This window comes from Camelus ferus, chromosome 12, assembly GCF_009834535.1.
Source record: "Camelus ferus isolate YT-003-E chromosome 12, BCGSAC_Cfer_1.0, whole genome shotgun sequence".
In the NCBI taxonomy this organism is placed as follows: Eukaryota; Metazoa; Chordata; class Mammalia; order Artiodactyla; family Camelidae; genus Camelus; species Camelus ferus.
The window spans coordinates 10,259,880-10,281,417 of NC_045707.1; the positions used below are offsets into that span (position 1 = coordinate 10,259,880).

The 21,538-nt window shown below is 56.3% G+C and overlaps 1 protein-coding gene across 9 annotated transcripts in view; it reads left to right on the top strand.

The window, feature by feature from the left end:
• Positions 1–21,538, top strand: part of TBC1D22A (TBC1 domain family member 22A) — a 242,286-nt gene that overhangs the window by 122,743 nt on the left and 98,005 nt on the right. For all 9 annotated transcript variants that reach the window (XR_004324394.1, XM_032492502.1, XM_032492503.1 and 6 more), the window contains one exon: positions 17,917–18,026. Coding sequence is in view for 8 of the 9 variants with exons in the window: in XM_032492502.1 (XP_032348393.1) it covers positions 17,917–18,026 (110 nt within the window). In the remaining variant the exon portion in view is untranslated. The remainder of the gene's footprint in view (positions 1–17,916; positions 18,027–21,538) is intronic.

The window sequence follows — 21,538 nt, forward strand, 5'->3', positions numbered from 1 at the left end:
GGAATTTGCGCTACTCAAGCAAAAGTCTCAGATGCAGAGCTTTACTTAGTGGGAAATGGTGCTCTCTCAGGTGCCCTGGCACTCCGGTCCCTGAGGATGTTACAGGGTGAACCTGGAGGCTGCGTGGCTGGTGGGGAGATGGGGGAACAGCGCAAGCCTGTCTCCTTCCATCTCACCGGACGTCACATTCAGCTTACTGGGGTTGGACCGGCTACCACACTCAGAGCAGAGGCAGCAAGACGTGCCTGTTTATCGTTAGTTTGTTTTTTAATTGGAGTGTAGTTGATTCACAGTGTTGTGCTGGTTTCTGGTGTACAGCAGAGTGATTCTGCTACACATACATGTGTTTTTCATTATAGGCTGTTACAAGATGTTGAACTAGAGCTCCGTGTGCTCTGCAGTAGCGCCTTGTTCATCTATTTTGTGTGCAGTAGTCAGTATCTGCAAATCCCGGACTCCCAACTTACCCCTCTCTCCCCTTTCCCGTTCCTGGTAACCATAAGTTTGTTTTCTGTGTCTGTGAATCTGTTTCTGGTTTGTAAATAGGTTCATTTGTGTCATTTTTTAAGATTCCACGTGTAAGTGATACCACATATTTGTCTTTCTTGGTCTGACTTAACTTCACTTAATATGACAATCTCCAGGTCCATCCATGTTGCTGCAAATGGCATTATTTCATTCTTTTTTTTATGGCTGAGTAGTATTCCACTCACACACACCTACATATATACACACCACATCTTTATCCATTCATCTGTCAATGGACATCATTATTAGTTTTGAAATTAAGATGTGTCCTGCTGAGCTGCACAGCACAGGGCAGTGGCGTGCGATGGGCGGATGAGAACAGAGGCTCGTCTGTGTCCATCTGCAGCCCCTTCCATCTCTGCGCTTTCTCCTTGGCTGGCTTCAGGATGTGCCCTCCTGTCTTGCTGCCTTGGGTTCCCCCTCCCTCTTGTACATTTGCCTCCGCTAAGGAGTCAATATCGAGAGGTTACTATGACCTCTATTTAGATTTTCTCAGTTTTTACTGTTGACCCCTTTCTGGTCCAGGACCCTGTCCAGGTCGCCACAGCTCATCACGTCTTTGAGCTCCGCTCGGCTGACATTTTCTCAGATTTCCCTTGTTTTAATGAGCTTGATAGTTGAGTACTTGCGGGTTGTTTTGTAGAATGCCCCTAAATCTGGGTTTGCCTGATTTTCTCTTGTAGTGAGACTGGGGTTACAGGGGTGGGAGGGGTGGGACGGATGACTGAGGCCCTCTGGTCACGTCACGCCGGGGTGCTCTGGCGGCGGGGCTCATGTCCACGTGGATCTCCCGGCTGAGGTGTATCTGTCGCTTTTCTCCACGGCGGAGTTCCTCTGTTTCCCTCTCCTTTCCACCCTGTCCTCTTTGGAAGGAAGCCACGACGTGCCCAGACGTAAGGGGTGGCATCTGTGTAAGTTAGTTGGAATTCTGCCTGAGAGACGTGTGTGTTTTCCCCATTTGTTAATTTATTCAGTCACTTCAATCAGTACGGATGCACAGGTATTTATTTTACATTTCGGGTGATGGCCCAACAGCGCTGTGTTGTCTGTTCTTGCTCAAAGTGTTTGCGCTCTGGCCACTGGGCACTGTTTCTGTTGGCGCCTGGGTCCCTCAGACACCCCCCCCACCACCACCAGTGCGTGTGTGTGGCTGTTTCTCCGGGGAGCCCTTTGATGGGAGCGTGGCAGCAGAAGCCCAGATCTGTGTGACTGGTGCACCCTTGCCAGGCACCTCTTAAAGAAATTCTAAGGAAGGGAAGCTGCGTTCATCGTTCGCCATCGTTTCGTCATTTGCCTGCCATTATCTGTGGTCTTCTCTGGGTGGACCTGTTTCCACCTTGTGTTATATTCTTTCTGCCAGAAGAGCTGTGTTTGGCGTTTCTCGTGCCGCAGCTTTTCTTTGTCTGGAGAAGTGTTTACTTCACTTCGCGAAGGGTGTTGTTCGCGGAGTGTGGGATCCTGGGTTGGCAGGTTTTTCTCTCGGTACTTTAGTGACATCACTGCATCGTCTTTTGTCCTGCGTAGTTTCTATGGGAAGTCTGCTAAAATTATGACTTTTGTTCCCCTTCTTAGAATTTGGTAGAATTCCCTGGAAGTTAACCAGTTCCACTGTCCCAGTCTGGTTAAAATGTCGTCTCCGTGGCAGGCGGTGCTCGGGCCTGGGCCGCCTTCCCGCTCGGCTGTGTGACTTGCACGTGTCCTGTGGCCCTGCTGGGTCTGCTGTCTCACCTCTCCAACAGGCGAGGGTCACACCTGTGCTCGGCTCTGGGCTAGGACGAGGGACGTGATGCGCGACTTGTGAGCTGCGTGCCACCCGGCGTTCAGTCGGAACGTGGAAGCTTTTCTTGGCTGAGTTGTGCTCAGTGCACATCAGTTAAATCAGTGAGTTGAGGTTTTGCCCAGGTTAGAAACCACACTGGGTTCCCTGTTCAAGGCTAAGAATCGTGGCTCACAGCACGGGCCCCGCCCTCTGATTGGCCCCCACTGCCGGCTCACCTCTCCTGGGCGGCCCCAGGGACGGCATCTCCCAGTGCATGAAGTGGCCGCCTGCGACTCCCTCATCCAGATCCAGACCCACGGAGCCAGGCCTGCTGTTCTGCCCGCGGTTCTGAGAACCTGCCCCGTGACTGGGCCAACCTCTGGGCCTCTGTCAGTCTACTTCCTTGGATTGAAACCACATTTCTTAGGCCTAACTGTGTTAAAAATAGCAGCAACAAAACCCCAAAGATGGCGACGAACAGAAAGCACATCATAAACCACAAAGCCCCGGGAAGGCACTCGGCACCCCCGTCTGCGGGTCGGGCTGCCGTGCGTCCCACCAGTGCTTCCAGGAGCCTGCTCTGGGCTGAGCCCCGCGCCCTGGGTTCCTGGAGCCCCGCGGCTGCACTGCCTGGGAGCGGGCCACAGGGTGGTCCCTCCCTGAGAGACGTGCTGTGTTTGCTGGGGCCGCCCGCCCAGGAGGACCTCGGGGAGGAGGGGAGGGCACGCTGCAAGGCCAGTGGTGTGAGGTCCTGGAACCTTGCAGCGACCACGAGGGGCTCGTGCTGGTGACTGAAGGGGCAGAACCCAGAGGGGGCCTCTGTGGAGAGCCTCGCGGGCCCGGCCAGCGGGCTCAGGCTGACGCGGGGTGCCAGGGGGCTGTGGCAGAGCAGTGTCATTTAGGAGAGTGAGGCAGTTGGATGTGTGCATTTTTGAAGCTATGCTTATTTATCATCCAGGTCTCAAGTCAGTGGGCCCCCTCCTCCATGCAGCCTTCCCAGGCCTCCCTGTGGAGCGGGATGGGCTTTCCCCCTCCTTGGAGGCCAGCATGCGGCCTGTCTCTCTCCAGTCAGGCCCTGGGAGGCTGGCTGGCCATCCTGCCTTCAGCTGGTATGTCTTGGGCACCTCTTAGGTGACTTCGTGTCGGGCGTCCCTCCCCGGGTCTTTCAAGCCTACGCTTCGTCAGGAAAAACCACCGTAGACCCAGAAATCTACACACCTAATTGATTACGGTGCTGGTGGGGCTACTCCAGGGGAGAAGAAAGGCCTGTGTGAGTGTCTGGTGGGGGGCAGGCCCACCAGGTTCACGAGGCCCCTGGGATGGCTGAGCGGCCCCCCCCCCCATGGCAACCACCCTGTGAGAGCAGGGCTGGCGCAGAGGGACACCGTGCTGAGTCGCATGCAGCCTGACGTGTGGCCTCCACAGTCTGAGTCCCGCTTTTCCTTATCACTCTCAGTGTGAGTCCCTTGGAGGTGAGTGGCTCCTCTGGTCCCTGCACCTACTGCAGCCCGGGCTCTGGCGGGGAGCAGGAGGCTGGGGCACGGGGCTGGTGAGTTGAGGAGGAGACGGAATTCACATTAGCTGCACGTGGCTGAGCATCAGTGTCTCCACTCAGCTGCTGGTGTGGACCAGAGTGAAATGGGCCATCTACCCATTAGGGATCTAATTGAAAATAATACCGGGCAATTTAATGCGGCAGTTTCTTAACATTTTTTGCATAAATTAGCAAAATGCTTCAGAATGTTACATGCAGTTGAAATGGAAATGACAGACTCCCAGGGACGGACACGCAGATCCTCTCGGGATGTCCAGGAAGGAGTTTCTGATCAGCTCCGGAAATGAAGGGGTTATCCTTGTCGTGTTTTGTGGAACCACAGAATGTTATTTATAACCCATGTCAGGAGCAATTAAACTGATTGATGATTAAGAAAGTTTAATAGTTGAATAATAAGATGCAGTTCTTGACAGCTATTTTTTGTCATTTTGGAAGCATATTTTAAGAGTCTAATAACAGTGTGAAGGATGGGCCTCGGAGTGTGTTGCGGTGTAATTACGTGGTGGTGATATGATATTCAGTCTGGTGTTACATGGTATGTTACTTATAAAAAATTAAAATACCAATTATGATTTTTTGATTTATTATTGCAGTGGTTGGTTAATTTTGACTCACCCCAAGCGGGGTTAATTAGTACGTATTGATATATTTGATTAAAAGTACTCTAGTGTTGAATTGAATAAGGAAGGTGAAACAAAATAAATTATTTTCCAGCCACCCCAGAAGGCCATCGTGAGTTCAGTTATCTTTCGTGCTTACGTGAGAAGGTGGCTTCACGTGGACTAGAAACGTTGGTTGGCTCTGATCGGTGGTGCCATTGGCATCCCGTGCGGTTGGACGTGGCCTTGACATTCTCACAGCCACCTGTGGCCCCTCCTTGCTGCCTGGGGGCGGTTTCCCATAGAGTTTATCCTTGCGAACCATTTCTTCTGTTTGTGAAAAGCAAACCGACGATAGTTTAAAAAAATCCTTTCTGGAAATAAGCAGGGATGCTACAAAGAAGGAAACGGGAAGGAATAATGAACTAAAACAAAAAGAAGTTCAGTGTCGCAGGTAATGAAAATGCAAATTGAACCAACAACGCGGTTCTATTTTTGTCCATCAAATTAGCGAAGATGGAAAAGGATAACGCTCAGTGCTCTTCAGGTGAGGGGAGATTGACACCCTGGAATCTTGCTGGAAAGCGCTCGGTGCTTATTCAAAGTCTGGGAGGCACCCCCCATCTCAGGGGGCGGAGGCGGCACACAGGCTGGGCTGCGGGGCCTCTTTGCAGCCTTACTTCCTGCGGAAGCTCAGCCGGACCCACATGTGTGACCACCGAGAACGTGTAACCCGGTTGTGGTAGGTGATTTCCACACAGCCTTGAATGTGATGCCACGAGAATTCCTTTTTCAGTCTGTGGAAATGACCAGGGCGTGTATAAAAGTAGGACACAGAGCTTCGTCTTTAGTCTCAGTGCCGGTTTATTGGAGTGTGTGTGTGTGTGTGTGTGTGTGTGTGTGAATGCTATGGAGGAAGCTGTAATCCAGTGACTGTGCCCGAGGCCAGCTGGGCCTGCGCGGTGCGTTTATGGACACTGGGCTTTGATGTGCGTTCTGAACCGTCCAGATTATTTTCAGGAACCACGCCCTGTGATAAAAGCATTACTGGAAAGACGGCCTCCCTGTGTGTAGTGAGCTGGAAGACCCAGACAGGAGGCCCCTTTCTCAGGGCTCAGCCGGTCACCCCACGGTCGATGGACTTGCACTGGGCAGATTTAGTGCCTCGTCCAGCCCTGAGGGGGGTCCGAGGGCTGTGAGGGAGGGGCTGCGGGCTCTGGCAGAGGGAGTCGTTCCCCCCCCACCCCCCCCACCCCCCGCAGATGAGGGCTTCCATGGGAAAACCACTGCCGTCCTCTGGGGTCTGGATTTATGTCCCCTCTGCTGCTGGTGAGGCCTGGAGCGGGATCCAGCCTGGATTAAGTTGTCCTGAAGGCCGCCTGTGAGCTGGGCGGGTTGTGAGAGAGGGAGGCTGGGGAGGGCAGGCAGCAGGCAGCATGCGACTGCGGAGGCTCCTTGAGGCCAAGCCAGGCAGTCAGTGGAGGCCGTGGAGGCCTGGCCGCGGAGTCCACGGGGAACCAGGAGGCTTTGCACATGGAGTCACGCTGTGGCCTGTGCCTTCACCCAGCTCTGGTGCCCAGTCTGGGCACCCAGTGCCAGGGTCCGGGGGACCCAGTGAAAACGCCCTCCTCTTCACCTGGGCCCCGACCATGTAGGTAAACAAAGGCCTAACAGATGGAGGCCAGAGTAGCCCCTTGTATACGGATGCTGCCAGGCTGGAGTGTGAGCCCCGTCAGGGTCCTGGGATGGGGACGGGCAGTCTGCTCCCGGCGGGAGCCCGTCCCACACACCCTGGGAGAGGAAGAGGGGCACTGCTGGGCCCCGCTCGTCCCTTGTTACTGCCCAGAGACCAGCATGTCTCCCTGGAGGAGAGGGAAGCGCCCGGCCTGTGCGGTGCTGGGGGCATCCCTGCCAGCAGCAGGGGCCCTTGTGGAGGATGGACTGGAGGCAGGAGACACGGGCCCTCCCCCGTTAGCCTGATTGTGGCAGACTTCCCCAAAGGGCACTGGGAGGGAGCTGGTCCTGCATCCCAGGCTGGGGACGGTATTCTCAGGTGGCAGGGGGTGGGGCGTGCTGGGCGGCCCAGGGATACTGGGCTCCTGGAGGAGGTGACAGCCTGGAACAGGAGCCTGGGAGGTGGTGGTGGCTCTGACCAGCGGGTCCTAAGTGCCTAGCCCAAGGGCGTTGCGGCTCCTTTTGTGTGCCCACATGCCAGCCTTGTAGGGTAGTTAAAACTGGATCCAGTCCTTTTGGTTCATCTGGCTGTCCTGCCCCCAGGGCCCGGGCCAGCTGCGTCACCCCAACACTTTCCTGTTTCCGTGGTCCCACTGGAGCCGGCATCTTAATCCCCTTCACCCAGGCACACTGAGTCCTCTGTCTCTGTTACACTGGGCTGGGACAAGGGCTGTCTGTAGGCAAGGGTCTCTGCACGGGCATGTGAGGAGGACCCCCTGCCCCACTTAGGTGGCGCTCTTGCTCTCGGAGAGCTGTGGCTTGTGGGCAGTGTGAAGTGTTCGCCGATGCTCCTTCAGGATCGATCCTCTGTTGCCCACCGGCCCCTGTCTGCGAGGCCAGCCGGGGACCCAGGCTGCCCCCTGTTGTCACACCGTGGGTGGGGGACCCTGGAAGGGAGAGGCCCACCTCTTCACCCCCGTGCTGAGCGCCTCCCTTCCCCTCCCGTTGAGCTCCTTTGGCCCTGATAGTGCTCCTGGGGTCGGAGCGGATCGGGACTCCGCGTGCCCCACCCGCCTGTTCCGGGAGCAGCCTGGCACGGTGCTGGCCCTGGCGTGTTGTGTGTCCTGTGTCCCTCTGAGCAGCCACCTGGACTGGGCTTTTCAGGCTCCACTCGTTCAAATGGCCTGTGGTCAGAGTTTGCCCCTTGATCCTTTGCGCTGACTTTCCTACTTCACCTTTCCAGCAGTGCCCCCCAGGGACCTCTGAAGCCTCCAGTTGGTCAACAGGCTCCTGTAAGATTTTTCTGCCCCAGACATAGACCGGCTGCTCTCCCAGAGCCCCGGTTCCTTGCCGCGCGGGCTGGCAACAGAGACTGAAGCCTGGACTTCCCGCGAGCCCTCGGGGAAGGAGGGTCCCACGGTGGCGACTGGCCACTGGTGACCGAGCAGAGAGAGGCCGGGATTCTGCTGTCCCCCCACTTTACCACATTCCTGCTCTCCTGCCTTCACAGGGAAGCGTCCCCCGCCCGCCCCTCGGCGGAGATGTGTCAGCAGGCGCCGTGACAGGTCCTATGTGTGAGAGGCGGACTTGGACCCCTACTTAGAAACCTGTTTTTTCTTGGCAGCTTAAGGGCTCTCAAGCTGCCCTGCAGCGAGCAGGTCCAGGCAGGCCCCCCGGTTAGTGCCACGTACACGCAGCTGGGCCTAGGTTTCCTCAAAAACAACCAGGATCCCTCGCCCAGAACCCCTCGCACGGAGGGGGGTCTGTGGAGCTCGCAGAAGGTGATACGGGGTGATTCATGAAGATCAGGCCTTTGAGGCTTTGCTTTGACAAAGGCTTTACTCCCTCATTTCCCCGGAAATAGTGTGTGGTAGCCGGTGTTTGTTCATCTTTTATTCTGGGCAGCTGCAGGATTGAATTGAATCTCTTAACTGCCTTTGAGTAAACATTCATTGTACCAATACATTAAAATAGTCTAACTTTTTAAAAACTAGTTAAGGGTTTCAGAAAATGTGGTGGGTAAAGGTCAGAAAGTGTTTTTAAAGTTTTGCTCCCAAGTTCAAGTTGAGTAATTGCTGTAGGCTCACCCTTGGGCTCTACCCCGACCAGCGCACAAGGAGACCAGCACCTTCAGATCCTAATGCGTTTCTGTGTGATTTTCTGTTCGTGGTGCACTTAGCTTTTCAAGTGGCTCCGGACGGACATTTTTAGGCCCATCCTCAGGGTTTCTAGTCATGGGACAGACAGACAGACTGCCTGGGGAGTAGACAGTGTTTTGCGGCTCCCGATGTCTGCGTGGCCTGTGGCGGTCCAGGCCTGCATCCCTGGTTTTGCATTTTGTAATCCCAGCACAGACGCGACAGAGCACAAACTCGGGCAGTTGGCTCGATAGACGTAGGAGACTTCTACCCTCCCCCACCTGTGACCATTCTACCCTCCCCCCCACCAGACGCTGGGGCGGGGCTCTGTCAGCGCTGAGGCCTCCCACAGCCGCACATGGACTGGCCGATGGCCTGTGCGTGCCGCGTGCTGGAGGGGAGCGCAGACACGCCGCGTCTCCGGGGGGGTCCAGAGGGACCCGCGGGGGCCTGCACGGGCTACTGTTCAGACAGTTCCATGGAGAGTGTGTGTGGATGTTGACAGACTTGTCTGGATTGTTGCAGTTTGGGTTGCTTCGTTTCCCGTGTCTTTTCTCACAGGACCTGGGTTCCTGTGGAGCTGGGAGCCGTGCTGGTCGGGCACATGGTCCCCAGCCTGGCGGGAGGCCTGGGCGAGGCGACTGCCATGCGGGGTCTGCCCTGGAGGAGGGTGCCTAGTGGGAGGCGCAGGTGCCTGACACCCACCCGCAGGGAGAGAGCCCCGCCGCCTCCCGGCCTCCCTCCCTCTTCACTCCCCGCCCTGGAAACTAAGTGCATCGAGAATGGATCTAAGGAGCGGTCACAAAGACACTTACGGAAAGAAGTTGAAACTTCACCAGGACATTAAAAAATGCAAATTAATAACTCATTTTACTGAGCTGTCTGTACCATGAGCAGAGGTGGGAGAAAGAACTGCGGGCGAGAGATGGTGGGGTCGACATTCTCGGGCGCGTGTCTGTGGTCTGAACTTCAAACTACTCACTCCGTTAAAATATTTCACTAATATTCATCAGGAGCCCGAAAATGCTCTCACTCTTGACCTGCCAGTTTTCTTGGAGATGTTTACTTTAAGCAGGTGATTCTCAGTGTGGATCAAACCCCTTATGCACAAAGGACACTCAGGGGCGTTCCTGACTGTGAAGTGTTGGAGGTGGTGTGTGCGCCCGCAGCGGGGGTGTGGTTCAGGCAGCCGTGAACGACCTCCCGCAGCGTGTGGGAAAGTGGAAAATCATCCTACCAGCGTCACCCGTCAGCAGGTGCAAAGTGACATTCACAGCGCAGCCGGAGCCAGAAGAGAGCCGAGCGGAAACGTGTGTGGGGAAAGGGGAGAAAAATTATACTCAGGTGACCTCCTGGTTGTGTTTTAAATGATGGACGTGTGGCCAGTGTCCACCTTTATTTAAATTTTTGGGTTTTCAGGTTTTCTCCTGTGACCGTGGATTAAAATAATCGTACTTGATCATCATACCCCTCTGGGGCCTCAGATGTGCCCCGGGGACCCCACTCGGTGCACAGTGCCCCTTTAGTGCCCACACTGGGCCCCATGGCCTTCCCCAGCTCCCAGGGCACCGTATGCTCACTGAGGAGTGGAAACCTCTCAGGATAAACCCAAGGGACCAGCTGTTTGGGGCCCCTTTGAGGACCTGTGTCTGCACTGGCTTTTCCTCTTTGGTTCAAGGGTGTGCGGGCGATGGTCGTGTTAGTGGTTCAGGGGACCCCGGAGGTGAGGCCCGGCCACTCCCCAGGCCCAGGCCCTGCCCCGGGCGGGTCTTTGGGCTGAGCGGGGTGTGCGGTCTGGGGAGACGCAGTGAGGCTGTTCCTGCAGGCTCGCTCTTCAGCCTTTGAGTGAGCAGAGAGGCGGGCGTGGAGCCGGGCATCCAGATGGCGGGAGGGGTCTTCCCCTGGCGGCTCTCGGGAGCCAGCTTCCCTGTGCTCTGTCTTGAGTCCAGCAGCAGCTGTGCCCTCTTCTGTGGGGCTCTGAGAGTCCACTTGTGATGCCAGAACATCAGGGCTGAAGTATGGGGACACGGCTGCCCGCTGGTGTGTGTACGGGGCCACCACCCCTCGTGGTGTCAGTGGCAGCTGTGGTTCTGTGCTCGCTGCATGGAAGGCTGGGCTGCCTGGACACGCCCTCCGTGTCTGAACGCTTCTCAGGGCAGTGCTGTGTGTGAAATAAATGTTTGTCACACATAAGAAAGAGAAATGTATTTGTTGGACTTCTCTGCAGTCGGGCCTTTTGAGGAACTTACTGGCGCCCAGCAGCCCCAGTGGCCCTGCCTTGCTGGGGGGACCTGTCGCAGTTTGCTATGGCCAAGAGCCGGGAGGCCGCCTGACTGGTAGCAAGGGGAGGGCCCCTATTGTACAGGAGGTCCAAGTGTTCTTTTTGGGGGAGTGAAATTCTTACTGACGAATTGGAGAGCCACACAATTGATTATATTATTTTGAACAGAAGTCTGCATCCAAGAACGTTGCAAGGAGAAGGCCCATTGTGCTCTGACCTTGTGCTGTAACCCTGGCACGTCTGGCTGGGTTTTGTTGTGATAAAGTAGCCTCCCCTTTCTGTGATGAGATTCCACCCGCTCGGGATAGTTGCAGTGTAAGCAGTGTTCTCCTTCCTGTTCACGGCCCGTTGGCTGGATGTACCAGCGGGGAGAACCGGGGTATCAGTTCTGGACTGATGGGTTGCCAGGGGCGTCGCCAGAGGCACAGAAAGCCTGCTCCCTGGCGAGGCCGTGCCGGGTGAGTGGCCGCAGACGCAGTGAGTTGCTGCAGAGGCGATGGCCGTGGGCCCCACTGCAGCCTGTGCACGGAGCGCAGATGTTGGGCACCGCTGCCCTCTCTGGCTGTAATCTGCACCACACTTGGTGTGTCAGGACCATGAAACCATGAGCAGAAGTTTGGCGGTGATGTGTGATGATTTATTGAGGACCAAGAATTGTCAATGAAAGCACCTTGCTTATTTGCAGGTGGCCCCGGCCAGTCACTTGTGGCGTGGTCAGTGGCAGCTGGGTGGTCCATCAGGTGAACCTGTGCTTTAAAGGCCTGCTTCATCTCAGCAGAGTTGTGCCTGTGCTCTGGCCCCTGTGAGCGTCCTTCTGGGCTTTCGCTGTCTTAGTGGCAGTTATTGGGAGTGAAGTAGAGCAGCACCGTATTCATCCTGATGGCACCTCCTCCCCGGGGGCTCGGGGTGGCCCGCCTGTTCTCGTGGGGACTTGGGACTTGCACCTTGGAGCCCAGGTCCCCAGCCAGACCATGAGCCATGGAAGGGCAGGGCCCAGGGCCCAGGCCCCGTCTCAGCACCTGGCCCCCATCCGGCACCGCTGAGCTCTGGATTTTCATGGCCTCTGACCTCTGTTGTCAGATTGTTGTTCAGAACCCATTTACCCTTCCTTGAGTGAAACTCCTGTGGTCTGTGTGTTCCTTTTGGTCCAGGAAGTCTGTTTCTCTTTAGCTGTGTCAGTAGTGGATATTTTAAATTTTGAAGCTTGAACAGGCTTGTAGGCGAGTTCATTATGTTTATTTCATGTTATTAAATACTAGTGCTGTTGATCATTTCTGTATGTTTTTAACTGAGTTTTGAAACGCACAGCCTTCCCACGCGTCTCCCTCCCTTTCACTGGGCTTCTCACGTGCTCTTCTTCCTGGGCCGTGACTCTCGGTAGGTTGTTTGCTGTCAGTCCTTGGCCCGTGCCGTCCCAGCTGCTCTCCCGCTGCTTTGCTTTCTGGGTTTCCGCTTACAGCCACGCCAAGTTCGTGTGCGGCGCGTGGGCCCGGTTTTCCTGTCATCCCGGCTATCCTGGAAGGGTCTGTTTCTGAGCTGCACACGCGCGGCGGCGGGCTCCCCCGGGCTGGTCCTGCCCCCTTGTCCCCATCCTCACCACGGGGAGTGTCTCTGCACACGCCTTCCGGGGCACCTTCCGGGGCGGCTTCCGGCCTCAGCAGAGCCCCGCGCGCGGTGCTCAGCATCCCCCCCACCCCCCGGACCTGGCTCCCTGAGGCTTTCGGGAACAAGCCCGGTCCTGCGCTGGTCGATCTTTCTTTCCATTTGGCTGCATTAGTAATGATCTGAGTGAGGGAGTGTTTGCTGATGGATTTAAAGACCTGTTTATCCTTTGAGGAATTATTTTTGACTTAATTAGATAAAGGGAGTAAATCAATTTAGTGGATTGATTTATGATCGGTTTGCGTTTTCAGATTATTATGACTCAAGAAGCTTATTCTCTGTATAAATGACTGCTGTCCGCCTTCTGAAAGATGATTGTCTCCATAGGAAGCTGCTTCTGACTGGAAATGAGGCATCGGACAGGTCCTGACCAACACGGCTTCCAGCCCTTTCCTTGTTAAGTCGTAACAAGGGGCTAAGCCCTTACAGGCAGGGGACGGACGGGAAGGAAAGCTTCCGTCCTGTGAGCCTGACGAGGGTGCCCGGTGCCGCGGCATCCCGGACAAATCGTGGGCTCCCCAGGCTGTGTGGGCCTCTCGGACTGCGGGGGTGGGGGGACCAGCCGAGAGCCCGCTCTGTCAGGACAGCTGGCCCTGCAGACCTGTTGTCCCGAGAAACTGGCCTGTGAGTCTCGAAGGCGAGCCCAGCCACAGCTGCAGCCTTTGGGGGGCCTCAAGGTCAGAAGGGGGTGACCTCCTTAGAGACCCCGAGCTTCCATGGAGAGGAGGCGGTTACACGGCTGATCTGGGCCCACTGGGAAGAGTGCGGCCTTCAGTTCGAATGAACTCTCAGTGATTTACGTGCTGTTTGCGTTGTCGTTACTGGAAGCAGGTTAGACTTCGTCTGTTATCTTAAATTCAGCAGTAATTTGGATGCTTCTCTTCAGCAGAGAACTTGGGGTGAAATCTCTTCTCCTCTTCGTGGACGGCGTTGTGTGGTTTGCACTGTGCTCTGGGTCTAGCTGTGCGTGTCACGACTCCTCCCTCCTAGACCGCAAGCTCCGCGGCAGCTGTCCCTTCATCCACCTGGCACGGCTTACTGGGTGCCGGGGACACGGAGAGCCAGGGGGCTGCAGCCCTGCTCTCGAGCTCTTACTGCAGCGGGGGGACAGAGCACACAGGTGAGGCAGCAGGCAGTGATGCGGCTGGTGACACGTGTCATGGGAGAAATGCAGCGGGTGGCCCAGGGCGTGGCATTAGTGGTGCGGAATTGATCTGTTCTCTGGTGATGTTTTTATGAACAGGGGGCATTAGTGGTGGGGCCCACACTCTCGTCTGTGCCTCTGTGATGGTTGGGGCTTGCAGGCTCCACCGCCTTGGCCTTCCCTCCCTGTCCACTGCGTGGGCCTCCGTCAGATCCCCTCTCCCCGCAACTCGCTCGCGTGCAGCCTCTAATGCACGGGGTCTCCCTGCCTGCTGGGGAGTCTGGCTGTGGAGCCTGGCACCTGGGGCCCCACAACCGCGATCCTCACAGACTCTCGTCCCAGCCTCAGTTGTGCAGATGTCCGCCCGGCTCCCTGGCTCTGACTCCCGTGCGCCTTCCCTCCCGCCGCCTCATTCTCCGTACTGTGTGCTCTGTTCTGCATCTTCTCTGGCTCAGTCCCAACGCCGCCTCTTCCCTGCCAACGCCTCTCTGGGGACCAGGGACTCTGTGCTTTTCTGGGCCTGTCCGTCCCTTGTCACTGCTCACTCTCCACGTGGCTGGTTCTCTGTTCACAGACAGGGCCGTCCAAACTGCATCTCCCTAGAAATAAATCAGGTCAACAAATGCGATAAATTAGCAAGATCGATAAACGGGGGGCAGAGGGACCCGTGAGCCAGGAGGTGAACGGAGGCATCGGGCCCTCTTCCCCCAGCCTGGACGGTGGTTTCTTGTTCACTTTCACCTTCGCCCCCGCCCCACGGTTGCCCGCACACGCAGGTGCTCGATACGTGGTAATAGAATCAGTCAGCGTTTCAACCAATAGTATTTCCGTGAACAAAAACTCCTACTCACAGCATTATGAAAAAGAATCAAAGATCCAGCCAAGCCAAAAGAAAGCTGTGGGCGGGGAGGGTGTAGCTGAGCAGTAGAGCACGTGCTTAGCACGCACGAGGTCCTGGATGTAGTCCCAGCACCGCCACTCATTAAATAAATAAATAAATAGATAAACGTAACCCTAAGAATGTTACGAAATGAAAATGTTTTCTTTTGCAGAAGTGACACAGTGAAAACGAGAATCCCTAACGACGCAGAAAAGCCCCTGCACTTTTTATAGCCCCACATCCACTCCGCTGCTGTCATTTCCCAGGTGTCGTCAGAGATCCTTTCTACTTGGAACCGGGTACCCGTTGGTCAGAGGGAGAGTCAGTCACTGCCCGGCCCTGTTTCCGGTCCCGTGCCATCCACGCGGGGCTGCATCTTTGTGAGGCTGGAGAGCCCTGGCTGGGGGGTGTGCTTGGGGTGGTGGTGGGCTGGGAACAGAGCCGTGCTGTTTGTCACATGGGGTCCCTCTCGGGGCCAGGAGGTTGATGGTTGGATGTGGCTGAAGGGTGCCATCTTGCCTGGCCAGGAGGGGGCGCCTCGTCTTGTCCTGTCCTTGGTCTGTGACCACTGTCCCCTGACGTCCCATCCAGCCCCCATGGGCCCGTGTCTGTGGGCTGCTGATTGTCAACCATGCCACAGAGTTGGGAGCCCTGATGGGGTTTAGTCTGTGACCTTGAGCTGCACATTGTTTATGTTGAAATTAAGCGTTCCTGCTGCTCAACCAGTCTGACCAGAACGTGGGTTGTTTTGCTGGGCCAAGGCGTTTTGTGAATTCATAGTCTTGGGTTGTGACGTTTCTCTTGCAAAAACAGGACTTCTCCCTGCATTGGAACCCAAATCCATTTACTTAATTGCTGAGATCTCCATCACCAAAGTGTTGGGGCTTCAAACGTAAAACTCCCAAGTCTAGCGATGCAGACTGGACGTGGAGCGGTGCCCGCGCGCTTCTGAAGGAGGGCGGGTCCTGATCACCGGCGGAGCTCCTGATTATGTGGAGAGGCCTGTCGCAGGGCCTGTGCGGTGGGGGGGGGGGGGTGACGACCGTAGACTCACCAGCAGTGTCGGAATCCCCTGAAGTTCCAGGCGCTGTGTGAACCTGAGCTGTTTCTCCTCCCTAATTAGCAGGCTGCACCCCCGGGTGCCTTACTGCGAGGGAGGACCTAGCTGTGAGCACCCCCAATCGCCAGGAGGGGTGGTTCCCGTCTGTCCGTGCTGGCCAGGCGGCACCACTGCCGGGGGCGGGCGGGGGTCTCATGGAGGCAGCGGAGGTCGTGCAAATTCCGCCCCTGGGAGACCCAGCTCCCAGCTGTCGTGCCATCTGGCGGAGGGGACGTGGGTCGTGTCTGACTGCCGAGGGGTGGTTGTTCCTGCGCACCAGGCCCTGCCTTGCGGACTTGTGGCTGCACAGACAGCTGAGCGAGTGGTCCTCTGCCCTCCTGTCCTTGCAGGTCAAGGCCTGAGTGCCTGGCCGGGTTGGAGCAGCAGAGACACCACTGAAGCCAGTGGCCTTGACCCAGGAGCTCGTCCCAGCCCCACGGCGTGCGTTTCCGGGCCCAAGCGGGTGGACAGCAGGCTGGCCTCTAGCAGGTGGCGCCTGTGCGCCACCTGCTGCTTTTATCTGTGGTTTTGTCCCACTGTGCCCCCGGGACCCCCACGCACCTCTCCTGTGCCCCTGCCAGGGGCCAGCCCCGCCAGCCACGGTGTGTGCTGCCCTTGGGCCCGTCCCTCGGCTCTCGCGCTGCCGTCACAGCCGGGGGCTTCCAGCATGTTCTGTGCGGCTCTCTGAGCTTCCCTGTGGAGGTGGGCGCTTTCTCTGGCAGGGTGGTATTTATCTCACTCTGACAATAAGGGTCATTCCGACGCGCTCGGGTTTTCAAAGACAAATTGGCATAGGGGCGCTCTGAGTTAAATGTCATTACTTCATTACGTCGAAGAGTAACAAATGGCCCGTTGTGAGAAATGACACCTGGAATGGGCCGCCGACACTTCCCGGGATAAAGTAATAAGCTAAACAGACTAAGAAAAATCGCCAAGGCCTCCGCCTGCGGGTCTGGGCAGGGGCAGACCAGCTGCGTCTGCGAACGAGGAGGGGAGCCCGAGGCCTGGGGGTGGCGGCTTTGGTCCCTGTCTGCCTTTGATTGTGGCTGAGGAGGTATCTCTGTGCTTTGAAGGCCCTTGAAAGAGATTCTGTCGACAGGAAACTTCTCCGAAGGAGCCCTGTGAATGCCGTTGGCTCAGCTCCCCGAGGCGGGGAGAGAGGACCAGGTCTGCTCTGGCTTGGTGGGGTGCAGAGTCGATTCTGCCGAAGCTGTTTTCCCAGCGGGGAGGTGGCCCCCGAGAGGGGGCCGCTTGCAGCCCTGTCCGTGAGCTTCATCTCGACCAAGGACGGGGGCCTGGTGTCCAGGGCTGGGGCCGGTCGGGGCTCGCGAGCCCTGCACGGAGGCCCCAGGCGGTCAGCCACTCCGGGAAGCTGGCCTGGAAACGCCCTCCCTGCTTTGCTTTCCGATTTCTGCTGTGCGCAGGGAACAGGGCGGTGGGAGGGTGTTGGTGGCGGCTTTCGCAGCCACACACCCAGTGTGAGTGAGACGTGTTCGGTGCCACCGGGGAAGCGACTGCAGTGCTCACATGAGGTATGCCTGCATGGAGAGGTGGCATGCTTGTGGGAGCCGGTACCTGCACCGGTGTTGGACAGGTGCGGGTCCACACCCCGGCCCCGCCGCTTCCCAGGCCGCCACCAGGCCGGGCTCCTCGTTTCTCCACATCCCATTTTCCGTGGGGCACAATGGTGGTGTTTATAGAGTTAATGCATTTAAACCACGAGGAAGGGTGTCTGGCATATAATAACCACTCAGTAAATGTCAGCAGATTATATTATATTATGTTGTCATTTTACCCACTTAAAACTTCCTGGAATATATTCTAGGCTGACATCTTTCTTTTCTTAAAGAACATCTTCCTTCCAAAGATGGCATGCACATTTGCAAAATAAAACAAAAGTAAATAGAATTTTAAAAATGGGATGCAGTTTTTTAAAACATTTATGAGTGTTAATGCTGGATGGTAGCAATTTTTGTTATGATCTAAAATTAGTTTGTTCAAATGTCTGATAAGCCATTTCAATTAGGCATCTGTTTTGCATTTTAAAACTTTTAAGTTATGTTTTCTTGTTAGACTTTTTATACTTGAAGGAGGAAATGATTTAGAGCACCGTTGCCTGTTTTCTCAAATACATCTGGGTTTTGCTTTCTTGGTGTTTGCTTGTAGCATAGAAGTATTTTCCAGTGTGAAAATATTTTGGACTAATCTTGGAAGGAGGTTTTCAGCAGAATTATTACTGATTACAAATATGTGAACATATTAGAAGCAGAATTTAAATAATCTTAGAAAAAAATTCAGATTTTCGTTAGGAATAAGAAATATATTATAGGTTCTCTCTTACTAGTTTGTGAAGTGCCCAAGAAGCAGCGATTTATAGTATATTAATTATGCTAATTTATTGGAGAGGATTCAGAATATCAATTATCTGCAAGTAATTAGGTATTAAGATTGAGAGCCAGTAAGTGATGAGGTGGAAGGCTGTGAGGCCTCTAGCTGGAGCAGGGGAGCTGGGCGGAGGGGTCTGGCCAGCAGCTGCAGGCTGGTTTATCCACCCTGAGCACTAACTGCGCTCTGTCTCTCCCGCCCGCGGCGCCCAGACGGCGAGGACGTGGCCGCTGCCGACGTGTCCCACGTGCCCGCGGACGTGCTGCGCAACGTGGAGGCTGACACGTACTGGTGCATGAGCAAGCTGCTGGACGGCATCCAGGTGAGCCCTGCGGCCTGGCCCGCATCCACTCCCGTGCCACAGGAGCCCCTGTCTCCATCTGGAGTAGTCTGTACTCCTCAGGCTTGACTGGCTGTGAGAAACACCGTGTGTGTGTCTGTGTGTCTGTCCGTCTGGCGGGGGACAGGTGCCCCTGTTCTGGGGCCGGTCGCGGTGTCCTGCTGAGGGCATCCTCGTCGGGAAGCCGCAGTGCAGGGCTGGGAGGGAGGGGCCCTTCCCTGCAGAGTCGGGTCCCCACTGGTTCCCACTTCCCTGGCTCTGCTGCCTGTGACACCAGGTGGTCCTGCCCCGACACGTGGGCTGTCCTCGATCAGCCGTTTCACTGTCCCCATGAACTGTATTCAGAGGAACCTGCCCCTTAAAGGGCATCTGACTTAGGGCCTGGGCTCCTCATTGGTGACGCTGGGGCCTGCGAGTGGCTGGCCCCACTGCCCCTGCCAGCCTCGGGTCAGAGATTCTCAGTGCTTATGGGCCTGCGGCCGGGCCAGGACACAGGGAGTGGGGGCTGGGGGAGCCCTGCTGGACCTGGTGTCAGCTGGGGCCAACGGCTGGGGTTTCTGCAGAAAAGCCAGTCTCCCAGTGCCAGGGGTGGTTTTAAGGAATCATCCATTCCCCATGAATCGGGGGTGCCTCTACACATGCCCGCCAAGGATGTCGTTGGTGGGTCAGGAGCAGGAGGAGGGCTGGAGCCTGGTCGGGAGCAGGAAGCAGCCGAGGTAGACAGATGCCCCCATGGCCTGCAGGCCTGTTTATGCTCATCTGACGCCCACACAGCGTTCCTGGACACCTGCTCCGCGCCCAGTGCTGCTCTGGCCCTGGGGAAGGAGAGGAAAGTGAGGGGAGGGGTCCCGGGGGCCCCCCAGGGGTGGACGGTAGATGCCGTGGTGCCTCACCGGAGGCACAAAGCCACTCCCGAGTACACACACGTGGGGTGGAGTGGGACCTGGCAGGAGGACCGTGAATTTGCCGACAGAGGACAGGAAAGCCCAGGGCAGGGTTTTGGTCCGAAGTTCGTTCTGGTTTCTCACTTAAAGGCTGTCCGTTGCAGAGACGGCTGCCACAGGGGCATGGTGAGGCCAGGCGGGGCGGGGGTCTTGGGTTCTGCCAGGGCCCCTTTGTCTCACTTGGAGACTGGACGTGAGCTGGGGGTGCCCTGGCACGTGCGTTTCCCACAGGCTTGGCTTTTCTGAGCTGCTGTCACGGCAGGCGCTCCTGACGCTAAGTGGAGAGGTCTCAGCCAGGCTGCTCGGTTCGAACTGGTCCAAGTGGGGCTGTATCGAGATGCGGTGTGAAGGCTGAGGCCCTGGGGTTTAGCTTGAATGAATCAGCTAGCACGATTCTGTTGAAAACTGTGTGGCTTCACGTTCCCTTTGACAGCTCAGGAACTGACAGAGGGAAGGTGGAAGCCCTTCCTGGAACTGAACAGTGGAGACGTGTGTCCGCAGGCCAGTCCAGGTCTCCTGTGACTGACTTTGTGTCCTGTAGAGAAAAATGTGCCTGCTGGAGACATCTTTTGGCCCCAGCATCAATTCATCATTTCCTTACATTGCTAATGTTTTCATACTTTTTTAATCTTTCTCCCAAAACGTAAGACTTTTTTCCTCCTTAGGAAAGGGATTGAATCCTAACGTGAAACTTTATCAATTTCAAATGTCACTTCTCTGATCATGAGTGACAGAACTTCTGCCACTTAAATACAAGATTATCCAGCTCCTATTTGTAAATAAAATCAGCTGTACAATGAGATCGATGCTGGCTTTTCATTTTTCAGCTGAGATTTGTTGCCTGATGAAATGGTTACTTGACGGGGTGCTGCGTGCGAGGCATAATGCTTCTCTGGCATGGGTGTGTTCGCGACGCACAGCAGCCGGCAGTGGCCACCTGTCTGTCCCACAGTCACGGTGGATCCCACACGATCCCCACGGGACTAGTGTTTGGGGGCACCCGTTAGCTGCATCTGGAGAATTTCGGGAGCTCTTCTGCGATTCCTTGGATGAGGCCGTTGTCCCCAGTGAGCCCGTGCGAGCTCCTCTGGGGGACTTTCTGGTGTGTGGTAGCACCACTGCCCTTCAGGCCTGGTGAGTGTGAGGGTGTGAGCTGCTGTAAGGTCAGGAGGGAAAGGGGCCGGGACGTCAGCACCCCAGGACCCAGGTGCTTCTGTCCCCCATTGTTGGCTGCTTCCACGTCTTAGCTCAAGTCCCCGCTCCTGGTCTCACCCCCTCTGTCCATGCTTCTTAGAACTTCTAGACTGTGTCTTCCTTAATTTAAGCAGCCTTTTCATCACAGCATGTCCTGTTTGAAAACCATTGAATAAATATTTTTTCCTGATACATGCCCAGGAGTGGGATGGCTGGATCATATGGTAAGTCTAGTTTTAGTTTTGTAAGGAGCCTCCATGCTGTCCTCCGCAGGGGCTGCGCCAGTTTGCATTCCCACCAGCGGTGCAGGAGGACCCCCTCCCTCCACACCCTCTCCAGCACTGATCACTTGTGGACTTTCTGATGACGGCCGTTCTGACCAGAGGGAGGTGCTACCTCGCTGTAGTCGTGACTTGCATTTCTCTGATAATTAGTGATACTGAGCATCTTTTCATGTGCCTGGTGGCCATCTGAATGTCTTCACTGGAGAAATGTCTGTTTAGGTCTTCTGCCCATTTTTTGAGTGGATTGCTAGTTGTTGTTTTTTTTTAAGCTCTATGAGTTGTTTGTATATTTTGGAAATTTGTCCCTCGGTCACATCATTTGCAAATATTTATTTTTTTGGTTTGGTTTAGTGCAGACCCTCCGCCTGGCCCTCACCAGTCACTCGCCTCATTTTATGAAGTTCAGGTTTATCTCATGGGGGTAACGGTCCACACCTGTGCCAAAGGGGCTCCAGGAGCCACAGTCGGGGCTGAGGGGACCGCACAGTGGCCATCCTCTTGGGGGATGACAGGCCTCTCGTGACTGGTGGGGTGGTGGCGAGGGGAGGGGGGGAAGTGACCCCCGGTGCCGCTCACGCCGCACCTCCTGCCCGCCGGTGCTCCTTGCCGGCGACTTGGCCTCGCAGCGGAGCCGTTGTCGCAGCCCGGGCACGCAGAGCGGCGAGCCCCTCCCCCACGATCAGGCGGCCTGGGTCGGGCCCACACCCAGCCCCGAAGCCTGTGGTTTCCTACCCTGCTGGACCACCTTCTCCAGCGAAAAGAAGTGGAAGTGGGTTCCGCTCTGCGGGAGACGTCCTGGAGGGCAGAAGCCACGTCTGCTCACGTCTTTGCCCTCGGGTGGCCTGGGTGGGAGCAGCCGTGTTTCTGGCTCTCTGGGGGCCTCAGCGTGAGACCCTGCTCCGCTTTTGGCCAGAGTGTGGGGAGCGCCCGGCACCTGCAGCCACGGGGCTGCGCGCATGGGATTCACGCCCCAGTGTCCCCGAGGAGCTCGCAGCCGGTGGCAGGCGTGGGGAGAGGCCTGCTGACGGCGGGCAGGGTGCTGGGGGAGGGGCCCGGGCCCCGCCCGCGGGGC